Genomic DNA, 12,381 nt, shown 5'->3' with positions numbered 1-12,381 from the left:
CTCATGAAATTCCATCTTTAAAAAAAAATGTTTTTAACCTTTACCTAATCTAAAAGCATAATGGTTACATAATTTCAGTGATGTATTTTTAGGCGTGTTTTACACACGTTCTCTTCTACTGGTGCTCCCAGATCTGTGTCAGAGGTTTTACAAGGTTAGTTTTCACACAGACACTTCTGAACTTTAAGAGAGTTTCAAATCGCTAATGTAATCAGTTTCTGTGTGCTTAGTTGATGGAGAGGCACACACAAATGTCATTTCTCCCACTTTACAGACTAGAAAAAATAATCAGACAGATTTAGAAATGTCTTTAAAGCTTTTCTTTCTTCTTTTATTTCAGTTTATAGCAGATAAAACAGTTAACTACTCTGCTGAAAGATAAAATGCAGAGTCTTTCATGTTCACAGTATACATCTTTAAAAGAATCCAAATGAACAATGGATTACAATGATTTGGCCATCACCGAATACTTTAAGTCTGATCATGACTTCCTTATTCTAAGAGAAAGTGTAAGTGAATAAAGATGCTCCAAACCCCACTTGAGTAAACACAGTTTGTCACACATGCAGCATGCTAAGAACAGTTGACATGAACTAAATTGCCTCAGCTGAAGTGTGATTTACAGAAACACGACATACTGATGGTCACTTTAAACCTTTAAACCTTTAACAGGAAACAGAAAAACAATGTGGCTCCTGGAATAGTGCACTGCCAGCTTCCACCTTCAAAGGCCTAGAAGAGAGACAAGTTCAGAAGGAATCATTCAGAATTGTTTAAAAAAAAGCATTTGATTCATATGTTGTGACGAAAACGGAGACAACCATTTTCTCACTGCAATATCTGTTCAATTCTGAAAGTTTGCAAAAGGAAGAGACATATACTTACTTGAGCACAGAGACACAGTAGAATTCTCCCAGAGTCCAAATCCAGCGTAAAGAGGTTCGGTGAATGTGGTCTTGAAGGTGTAGAGCTCGACCCGTCTGCCAGGATGGACTTCGTAGAAGGTCAGAATTCCAGCAGTGGTGTTCAAATACACTCCTACTCTGTCAGAGGTTGGTTTAGTGGGGATGTATTTATTGAGAGAACCACTGTGAGAGGCGGAGTAGGAAACACCTTTCCAACACATCAGTTTCCAGGATTTCTCATTGTTTCCAAACGAAGTGCTTCTGTCGTTACCTTTCCTTTCGATTCCTTTGTAGCTCACTGCTAAATAAACCCTTCCCTTCCACAGGACCTCCCAGTAACATTCACCAGTCAGAGCATCGCTACACAGCAGCTGCTCCCGAAAATCAAATCTGTCTGGATGATCAGGATACGGCTGAATCTTTTGCACATTTTCCAACTTCTTGTTGTTGTCTGTTATTTTGATGCGTTTATGTACTGTATTTGTGTCGATGACGAGATCACGGTAGTCTAATGGAGAGAAAAAAAACATACAACCCAGCTGCAGCTATTATTGATCTTTTGTTTGTTTATTGATGGATTCTTCAGATAGTTATGTGACAGAAAACAAATGAAAACATACTTACAGTTGATCAGATTTTCTCCTGTCAACAACAGTTGTCCAGACAGCTCCACCCTGAAAGGGAGGGAGGGGCAGATCAGCTCAATCCCTCTTATCATACTAACATACACATTGCATCGCTCTCATGATCAGCTTAATCTTAACTGATGGGGAGGACACTGAAGACATCCTGGAGGTTGAAATGCTTTTTTGTGGTATGTGATACAGGAGATGGGGCAGTTATCAGACGAACACATCTGTGGCAGCTTATTTTAGGATTAAAACTGCTGAGAGGCTGCAAAGACAGACTAGAACGGAGACATTCGCCGTCCTACTACAGACCAGTTTCTACAGAATTCAAGTCCATAGGTAAATTCAGTGCACACGGTCCATGGTCTCAGTTTGTCTGTAAAAGAAGCCACAGCAATGATCCACCTCCATAAAGACAAAAGCTATGTTCCAAATAGCATATTTCCATGAGTACATGTAAACAGTATATTATGTATGTCCTTGCATGTGCAGTGTGCAAATGAGCTTTGTTCCAATGTATACTGTAACTGTCATTGTGCCAGAAGTGATTAAGGGAAACTTTCTTCGTCTGCTTTACCAGTTTACCGCCATGATACTGCCAGGATTTGACTCTTCTTCAATTGAAAATCGAAATCCTAGTTAAGAGTGTAATCTCTCCCCTTTTTCTCTGCTAGTCCTTGTGTGTGCTGTGGCAGCACTCATTTCAGATGGTGTTTCCATAGACAGATTTAATCCGAATGAATTTCATATAATAGCATTTATAGGTGAGCGTGTCCCAGCCAGCTTCGGGGCCTGCTCGTTCCACCCATTTGCAACACGGGGCGCTGCTTTATGAACGGGAAAAAGCATTTGAAAGCACTATGGATGATCTGTTCAATTATTTTTATAAAGTTTATGTGTATTCCACCATCCAGCAACAACTCCCTCCTGATGAGAAGTTCTGACTTACACAGTGTTTGGGTCAAAGCTCAAAATATACCCCTTACAGACCAGCCAGTAAACTAAAGACACTCAGAAATACCTGCTACCACATGACCCTTTTCCTGCTGGTTGCTGTGTTTCTGGATAAAATCGACCACTTCACATCTGAACATAGAAATGCCCGTGAAATAGAGCTGTGCTCACATTTATCCCATTCTAGAGTGAAAACATTTCAGTCTCTGTTACATTTTACTGTTACAACAATTGTATACAGCTCACCCCTCTTCAGCAGATGGTTGATCCTCTCCTTTTGCCTGGTCAGTTCTGGGTTCAGGCTCAAGCTCAGGCTCAGGTTCAGGTTCAGGTTCAGGTTCAGGTTTAAGCTCAGGCTCAGGTTCGGGTTCGGGTTCAGGCTCAGGTTCAGGCTCAGGTTCTAGTTCCGGCGCAGGTTCGGGTTCAGGCTCAGGCTCAGGTTCAAGTTCCGGCTCAGGCTCGGGTTCAGGCTCAGGTTCGGGCTCTGGTTCAACGTAATTCCTGTAATAATACTGTGTGTGAGTTCTAACATGAAGAAGAGTCAGGGGGAGATAGTGATTGAAATCTCACCTCTGGCTCCATTCATTTTCTTCAATCAGAGTGGTTTTAAAGAGAAGGATGTCCTCCTGTCTCTCCTCACATTGATCCATGCTGCTGGCTTTAAAACACAACAAAACACACACACACACACACACACACACACACACACACACACACACACACACACACACACACACACACACACACACACACACACACACACACACACACACACACACACACACACACACACACACACACACACACACACACACACACAAAACTTTAGCTTACACTTTAAGCTAAAAAAGAGAAACAGGACAACCCCCCTTTGGGATCACTAGTAGGTTTTCCAGGAGTGGTTTGGAAGCCACCCATTCGCAACTTGCAATATCCTGTTGCAAATAGGTGGAAGGCCTGTGAAGCTGACAGGAACATGCAGAACTCATAGTTATAGTTAATGGTAAATAAACCGCCATAAGTTGTTAGCTTATGGTAATTTTTAATTAAAATTAGTTCACATTAAATCTGTTGAAACATGCTTGTTTTTAAGTGTTACTACTATTGGAGATTCGCTCGCTTTTGGAGTCAGCCCCTAGTGGTCAGGCGAGGAACTGCAACTTTCTTATTGCTGTGTTGGCTTTAAAGGAGCTTGAGGCCGGATTGTGGCAGGATTTATGAAAAAAATCCCTATACATTTTAAGTTTTCTAGTAATAATGTCAGATGAAGCGTTCCAAACCCAAAAGAATGAGCCATCTAGTGTATCTCTCCTTTGCCTTGAACAGGCTATGTGCTGCAAAACGTGCTGCAATTCGGTCCCGAATTTCTCGCGCTGGGCTGCGGATGTGACGTCACATGACGCTGCATGTGCGTTCTCCCTGTTCTCCCGTGCCGGCTTCACTGTTGGCTGCAGTACCCCCAACGGCTGTCGTGGTGAAGGGTGGCGCTAGAGAGTCTCATTTCTTAAAAGGAGCCTCAAGCTCCTTTAACTCATAAGTTGGAATGTTGGTGTTTATATCACACATGCCTTTCTAATTTCATCAGCAGAAGAAACAAACATCAGTGGTGCTGTAGAGACATCAGCTGCTCCTCCTCTGAGGAGCAACAGCAAAGTTTCCTTACTTCCTTACTACAATTAGACTACTAGCCAAAAACCTGCAGTCCCACACAGAGAAATGTGTGCACCAAGATTTATACTGACTTGGAATTAGACAAATAAATCACATCATAATAACAAGTCATTAATGCTAACCATCATCCCTGACTTTTTAGAGGACATCTGTTCCATGCAATCCACACAAAAAATGATCCGGACAGGATAACACATAAGATAAGATCTTAGTGGCTGTGAGGCGTTTAAAGAAAGATAAAAAGAGATACAGTTGACTGTCAGTTTTAGGGATGTGTAACCATCTCACTTGGTAAAGTTGAATTAATTTTAATTATCTTCTGGAATTACTGATAAATGTAGTAATTCAGTGAAAGAGCAACACTTCATCTCCACCATTAATAACAAACAGTTTATGATTGTGGGTTCATCAGAGTGAACTTTTCCTTTAAGTTAAAGACTGCCAATCGTTGTTAAAGAGGAAGAGTTGACCTAATAGGAAGTTTGCAGAGCAGAGGCAGACGCTGGAGTCACTGAAGAAAAAGTCATTATGAAACAGTCCAAACTTACTTCTTGAAGTGATGCACCGTGCTGGGGAGAGCTCAACTCCGTTGTCGATGCAACAGAAGATCTGAGTAACAGACAACAGACATCTCTAGTTATTTGACCAGCCCTGCCCTGCAGAGACTTTCAGGTATTGTGTAATCACTGCATTGGTTAACCCTTGGTAGACCAGAGGAATTCAGAAAGCAATTCCTCAAATGAGTTCGAGCAAGAAAATATCAGTGGGAGGAGCCATTGTGATGTTAATGAAAGATACTAATTCATATACATGCTGGGCAGTTTATGAGGTGCATCTGATATACCATTAAAGTGGCTGGTGAGTGTATGCTGTAATTTCAATAAAGCCTTTCCTATTTTCAAAGGGGGTTTATCCTTTGAAGCTGGATGATCAGGAAGACTCCTTTAGTCTCGTTCAAGGGGCAATATCTAGTATTCGAATGTTAGTTCCACAAGGAAGTTAGAAAAGTTTAAGTTCTCTGACTGACTACTGGAGGCAAACTCCTAAAATCTTCATTGAAGTTGGCGTTAAAATGTCTAACTTTGCAGCAGAAATAGATTCAGTTAAATTTAAAATACTTTGTTAATGGCCAGAGGGAAATAATTCAATTAATTGCTATCAGACTTTATGCCTTATGTGGGCTGTTAGTTTTACAATATGCAGATACCCTTGAAATGTCTTATACAAATGAGAATGAATTAAAAACATACATGTATGTAATTCGATGGCCATTCTGTGTTTAGTAAGCTACAGTTTGTGCCAGTGGTTTGATGAAATTGACACCCACACAGCGACTTGGGCTATCATAGAGATCCCCAGTGGGGTCATGAAGATGAGCAAGCAGCAGCATATTGCTCTATTTACCAAGGGATGTGTGCAAAGTAATAATGGCTTACTGTGTCCTACAACACGGGCATGAAATTAGGCCTTCCAGTGCTAGAGATCCCTAATGCCCCGGAGAACCTACCTGCAGATCCAGTTCTCATCACAATAAAGCTACTTGGACAAACCAGCAACTTATTGAACAACTCTACTGTAAATAGTTGATGTATTAACAACAACAACAACAACAACAACAATTATAATTAAAGCTGCAAGCAGCGATGAACAGGCCCTCGCACGTGCAATTTGCACCAATTAAGGTCAAGGACTCAAAACTAAGTCCGATGACACCACCCACGACTCTTTATGTCAAACCATTCAAAAGTTATGGCCGAAAATAGGAACTATGAAATATCGACCAATCAGAAGAAGGGGCGCGGCTAATTTGCACCAATGAAGGTCAAGTACTCAATACCGAGTCCGATGACACCACCCACGCCTCTCTGTCAAACCATTCAAAGGTTATGACGGAAAATAGGGACAACCAATCAGAAGAAGGGGCGGGGCTAATTCAGGCCAATGAAGGTCAAGGCCTCAATACCGAGTCCGATGACACCACCCACGAGTCTTTATGTCAAACCATTCAGAATTTATGGCAGAGAAAAGTATTCTAGGGGGCGCTGTTGAGCCATTAGGCCACGCCCATTAATGCAAACCATGAAATATCAAATTTATCTCCAGGCCTGGCTTGCATGCAAAATTTGGTGACTTTTGGGGAACTATCAGATATGGACTAATCAGATGAAGGGGGCGCTTTTTGGCGACTAGCGTCGCCACGGTAACGCTTTTGAAAGAGAAAAGTAATGCACGTCGTCGCAGGATGGAGATGCACATTTTGATGTATAACACACCTGGGTGCACGTTACGGTTCGGGCTCTGAAGCGGCTGAAGAAATGGCATAAATTTTGCCAAAATGACGACGATTAAGTCAAAATGTTCAAAATGGCCGACTTCCTGTTCGGTTTCAGCCATGGCGCCAAGAGACTTTTCTTTAAGTTGCGACATGATACAGGTGTGTACCAATTTTCGTGCATGTGCGTCAAACTGTATTGTGGGGCTTGAGGCACAAAGTTTTCTAGGGGGCGCTGTTGAGCCATTAGGCCACGCCCATTAATGCAAACCATTAAATATCACATTTTTTGCCAGGCCTGGCTTGCATGCAAAATTTGGTGACTTTTGGGGCACGTTTAGGGGGGCAAAAAGCCCTCATTTTGTCCGAAGAAAAACGGGAAAATAAAAACAAGAACGAGAACAATTCCTACAGATACAATAGGGCCTTCGCACTGTAAGTGCTCGGGCCCTAATAATAATACATTTTTATTTATATGGACCTTTCATGGAACCCAAGGACACTTTACAACAAACACATAAAATAATGGATAAAATAAACATATTGCTAAAAAAAAAGGACAGTGTAGTTGGACTTAGATTGAATAGGCAGGTGAGCCAATGTGGCTGAGGTGGAGAGGGGACAGTGAGGTGGATGGAGGAGAATCTGAGGGAGCGGGCTGGAGTGGCGATCTGGAGGAGGCCAGACAGATAAGGTGGGGCCAGGTTATGGATGGCCATGAAGATGAACAGGAGGATGTGACCTGCACTGGCAGGCTAGTGATACATTGGGAGTAACTTGTAAAATGTAAAAAATGTTTCCTTGTGTGCAGTAAATGACCGAGTACAACTGTTTCTTCACTGACTGGGGTACCACTTCCTTTACGCAAGGAATTCAAATGAGCAAGAACTCAGGTTGTCAGTTCTCATCTGAAAGCATCTTACTACCCATGAAAATCCTAAAAAAATATCTGAAACCTAGTTATGAACTTTATTAGATGCATGCTACATATTAAATAAATTGATTCACATACTAATGGATTATGCTAAGTGAATATTCAATGGTAAAATGAAAATGAAAAAGCTCTAGAGAAAACTAATGTAAACTCAGCTAAAACTCAGAAGTTAAGTTAAGTCAATAAATGTGGAATTTGATATACTAAATAAAATAGACCAAAGTTTCCCAACCCTGGTCCTCGGGTCCCCCTGTCCTGCATGTCTGAGATGCTACTTTGCTTCAGCACACCGTGATACAAGTAGTTATGTCATCAACAGAATCAGGTGAGTTGATGCAGGGAAACATCTAAAACATGCAGGACAGGGGAGATAGACAATAACTTTGTTTAATTTTGACACCAATCCAAAATCATGTGCTCACGACAACTGAGTTGCTCCAGGACAATATGGTCCTGTCGCCAAGGCACTGGGCACCAGAGTTCTGTCGGCTTTAGGACATTTGTACCAGGGTGTCATTCCAGGACAGACCTGTTGCAGGCTGAGGCAGGAGAAGAGGCTTGAAGTACCAGGACCTGTATCAGCATGGGTGGGGCTGGCAGTCAGCATTGAGATCTGGAGCCAAATCTTCATTCCGATATGGTGAAGGGTGTAGGCTTGTGTGTTGGCGGAGCAGCTAATAAAAAATTTGTTATAATCTCCCTGACAGCAAGAGTGCCAAAAAAGATACTAAATTTTACTAAACTAATTTTTTTCTTGGTTAAATTCAAGATAAAAACAGCTTAACTGTAGAGCCATTAAACCATTAGCTTAGTATGATGGGTGAAAACAAACATGTGGGACAAGGGCAACAAAAAAGGATAAATTGGTCATCCTTGCCAGAGCCATGGTAGAACAATTTGAGTCCAGAGTGCTATGGCTGGATATCCCATTAACTCAAACACACAGGCAAATATTTCAATGGCACACAATCACTTAACTTACCCCTTTCAACCACTCAGTAACAGGACATGGACGTTGGACATATTGTGTGCACATATGCACATATTACATTATTACAGTAGCATCAACAAATCAATAACATGCATCAGTCATAATGCATGGCATTTCGCATTATGAAATACATATTCAGAATTTCACGTCAATTTCATGAAACACTAAAAATACTAAAGGGAATTTGTACTTGCCCCCAATCTGGTCACAATGTTACAATGCCTGTTCTTCCAACAGGCACTACATCGCCTTCCACAGCTATGCATTTTAGTACCATAGTGTGTGGAGTTTCAGAGGCCGTTTTGGGATGTGTCTGTCAGAGGCATACATTTATAGCTACATCTACATTTTGCCTGCAAGATAAACTTCATTAACTCGTAAAAATGTGTATTTACATCTTCCAGCCACTGGTACACTTCACTTGTTTCCTCCAGATTGATTTATTGCAGGTACAAAAAGAGTACCTCCCATATAACACAAAATATGAAAAGTACTTTGGAGTTTGCTGTCCAGTCCTTTGGAGGCATCCGTCACCGTCAGGTATTATTCCTTTTTTCTTTTCTTTTCTTTTTTTAAGGTATTATTCATAATAAAGGAAAGTAAAACACACAGCGCTCCAGACCAGAGTTGGCCAACTGCCAGCAGCTTCCAGGCCTGTTGGTTCTGCCCATTTTCACATTTGGATTAACAGGGGTTGTTCAGTCAGTTTCTACCAGCATAGCACTCTGCAGTAAGAGGACACAGAGTTCTGAAGAATCTCCAGAAACCTGTCGGTCATATCAAAGGCAAGGCAAGGCATGTTTATTTATACAGCACAACTCAACACAAGGTAATTCAAAGTGCTTTGCATTGACATTAAAAGCGGCAAGACATAATTAGGCAGTAAATAACAAATAAGATTAAATAAAATGATGAATAAGATGATAAGAAAAGAAGTAAAATAATAAAAAGCACAAGCTGTTAAAAATAAGGGCAGTAGAGTACAGCAGGTAAGTATTTAATTTAGGAGTATGCTTGAGTAAACAGTAATGTTTTTAGGCCTGATTTAAAGGAGCTGACAGTTGGAGCAGACCTCAGATCTACAGGAAGTTTGTTCCACCGGTGAGCAGCAGAATATCATTGGAAGTTTGCTCAGTTTTTTTGGTGCATCTGCCCACTAAAATGTAACTGGCTGGTTTAACTGCGTTGTTAAGTATATGGATGGACAAAAAAGCTTGTTAACACTTTGTGGCACTTTTTATTCTGAATAAAAACAATGCAAGTACTGATAAGCACGATTTGGCTCCCCAGGAAGCTTTTCTTATTCTGTTCTTGTACAGAGTCACACATTATGTCTAGGACAGAAGGTTGTTGGCTAACTTAATATCAGCAATTCACTGCTCTCTGCATTTTTACAGCAAAAAGTCAAGGACAACATGTCTTACAACTAACTTAATTACTACATTGATTTGTTGCAGGCCACAATGTGAACATTAAAACCTTCTATGAGGCAATTCTCTTTTGAAGTGAGAAGTGTAAGAAGAGTTTAGTAGGTGGAAATGAGAATTCATCCAGAGCTTTATGTCCCTAAGACATGTTTCTACTCCAACTAGCTGTCAGGTCTTATCTGAATTAATGTGCAGGTGTTGCTCATACAGAAAAACTGATTTTCCCACCAGAAAACTCCCTCCAGGCACAAACTAGCTAAACTGGTAAGGATCCTCCTTTTTTTTTTATATCACAACTGGAACGCTTCAGCAAAAATATCGAGAACATCAGGTGCCTAAAATGATGTGAACCGACTTGCCTGAGTTACGACACGGACTTTCATAAGAACATTGTTTTCCCTAAAGGGTTTGGGTGTCTCCTTTCTACATATCCTGAGGCGTCTGTGGTTCAGTGAGTGTAGGAGGCATGCGACATCTGAAGGTTTGATGGGAAAAAAGAACAGAAAATAGATTTTGTTTACATAAATACCATCTATCACATTGATTTACTTCCATGCCATCATGAAGAATGAAGTTTGGATTCACCAGTGTGTCAGCGTGCAATATTTTTGAAAAGAGACTCCTTTCACTCTGACACTTGACTGTAAAATGTTTTCATTAAGCAGCAGTTCAATGCATACAAAGAATGGGCTAATAGCAATGAAACCGTGATATGTTCTGAATGTGGCGGAATAATGTGGTGTCACAATGGTGTCAACTCGTTTTAGAATCAAAATCACTTTTTTTCCCCATCAGGGACGTCACTAGAATTTTTTAAAGTGGGCTATTTATAACTACAAAAAAAGCATTTTGAGTATGAAATTATTCTAATAACAGATTATCTGTGTTTGTCATCGCCAGGTTAGTTTGTTGTTTAGTCATTTTGATGCAGAGAAGCTCTTCACATCGGTAGAACAACCACCTGACACGTTTTATGAAAACGAAAACTCTTTAACACGTTTATGAAGGTTTAATGTCACAACAGCCTTGTTGCACAGATGCCTGTGACGCCACAGATGTTTTAGCTAAAAATATTTGATTTTAATTGCTCTACAAATTGTAATATAAAGCAGAAGCCAAGATTTTTGAATCAGGCTAATTTGGCTTTTAAACACAGATGGATAAATGTGTTGGTATCAATACATTAAAGAAATAAAATCCCACAATGGTGAATGAAATAACTTGAAACTAAACATTGCCTTTAAATTGTGGTTCAACAGAACATTAAAAAAAACTAAATTGATAGAACTGGCCGTTACAAATTAGTTGGTGTCTTCAATTTTCAGTCAGGTAGTTTGACTGTTTAAAGGGTTAAATGCTGTCACTCTGCTGTTCAGTATCATGGTGTTCACCACACTGAACATGGACCAGAGAAAGCAAATGAGAGAGTTGTCTTATGGCCCTTTTCCACTACTACCTACTCAGCGCGCTTCTACTCACCACGCCCCCGTCTTGCGCTTTTCCACTACGGGCCGAGGCGGGTGGAGCCGTGCCAAGCAAATACTTTTTCTGTACCGAGGCTGCCGAGGTCGACCCTGGATATGACGTCATCACCATACAGGCCACTGATTGGTCGGGGGGCGGGGCCGTCAGACGTTTGAATTAGGAAGCGGGAGTCAGCGCGAGAGAAAATACTGTCATGTACAAAAGGGGGGCCTGGCAAAAAAAGTTTGGGAACCACTGGTATATATGAACACAGCAATCGCACTCGGATGCGGGACAAAACAAGCGAGCCGAGATCGCCTAGGAGAGGTGTCTCACTTCCATTCGAGACCTGAAGCGGTTTATTTGTAGTGAGAACATAATCGACACAGCAACCGACACAACTCCATTCATCGTGTATGTGCTACCACGGCGCAAGGAGCAGAGTCGGCGCAGCCTCCGCCACCTTCTCTCCTATTGGACACAACTTTATCTCTTCTCCCTTCTCTCTATTCTCCCTTCTCTTCTATTGGATGTGCCAAGATGTCATCACAGCACGGCACTGTGAAATTAAAAAATGTTCAATTCGGGCAGGCAGGCGTGGCACAAACGCTGCGGCAGGCGCCGCGGAGCTCGGCGGCAGAACGGTCCGCTCTTGCGACGGTAGCACATACACAATAAATGGGACCGGCGGCGGCGGTCTGCATTTGCGCCCTGTGAAAGGGGTTATAACCATTGTTGTTTTTCTCGGGGTACGGAAGAGGAAACTCCTTCCGCGTTCATTTCTGACCAATGAGAACAGTTGGTTCGCGCATGGCATTTGTTAACAGCTTTGAACCGCTACGGTTGCCTTGTGAACACAAACGCCACAAACGAAAAACGAAACAACTGTATCAATTTAGCCCCTGAATCGGAACAAAACATACGGGCCACAGGTCTGAAAGCACCCTTAGAAGATCAGAAAGAAAATTCTAAACATGCATGTTAAAGATAAAGGCTGGAAGACCATCTCCAAACAGCTTTGTGTTCTTGTGAACACCGTTGGAAAATTAAATTTAGAAGTTAAGGTTCCACAGCCAACCTCCTTGTACGTGGAAACGAGAGGACAACTGATGACAAATTAAAGACAAGGATAAT

General features: G+C 41.5%; 1 protein-coding gene across 2 annotated transcripts; it reads right to left on the bottom strand.

The window, feature by feature from the left end:
• Positions 1-303: 303 nt before the first annotated feature.
• On the bottom strand, positions 304-4,824 carry LOC133451923 (stonustoxin subunit alpha-like). Of its 2 annotated transcripts, none has more exons than XM_061731092.1 (6): positions 4,708-4,804; positions 3,059-3,142; positions 2,735-2,989; positions 1,530-1,579; positions 886-1,413; positions 304-732 (listed from the first exon to the last, which is right to left on the bottom strand). In XM_061731092.1, the coding sequence occupies exons 2-6, from the start codon at positions 3,136-3,138 to the stop codon at positions 725-727; spliced, it is 921 nt and encodes a 306-aa protein (XP_061587076.1). In that variant the 5' UTR covers positions 3,139-3,142; positions 4,708-4,804; the 3' UTR covers positions 304-724. The 2 variants fall into 2 exon arrangements, with proteins under 2 accessions (XP_061587076.1, XP_061587068.1); XM_061731084.1 differs by having other exon boundaries at positions 305-732; positions 3,059-3,146; positions 4,708-4,824.
• Between the last annotated feature and the right edge of the window lie 7,557 nt (positions 4,825-12,381).

The sequence above is a fragment of the Cololabis saira genome, chromosome 1 (genome assembly GCF_033807715.1).
Source record: "Cololabis saira isolate AMF1-May2022 chromosome 1, fColSai1.1, whole genome shotgun sequence".
In the NCBI taxonomy this organism is placed as follows: Eukaryota; Metazoa; Chordata; class Actinopteri; order Beloniformes; family Belonidae; genus Cololabis; species Cololabis saira.
Note: the sequence above shows the minus strand (reverse complement) of the source record. Positions and strands in the feature narration are given on the sequence as shown.

Coding starts and splice junctions, on each gene's coding strand:
- LOC133451923 (XM_061731084.1), bottom strand. CDS start 3,138: ATGGATCAATGTGAGGAGAGACAGGAGGACATCCTTCTCTTTAAAACC. Junction 2,990..3,058: donor GAAAATGAATGGAGCCAGAG/GTGAGATTTCAA, acceptor GTATTATTACAG/GAATTACGTTGAACCAGAGC. Junction 1,414..1,529: donor AGGAGAAAATCTGATCAACT/GTAAGTATGTTT, acceptor TCTCTCCATTAG/ACTACCGTGATCTCGTCATC.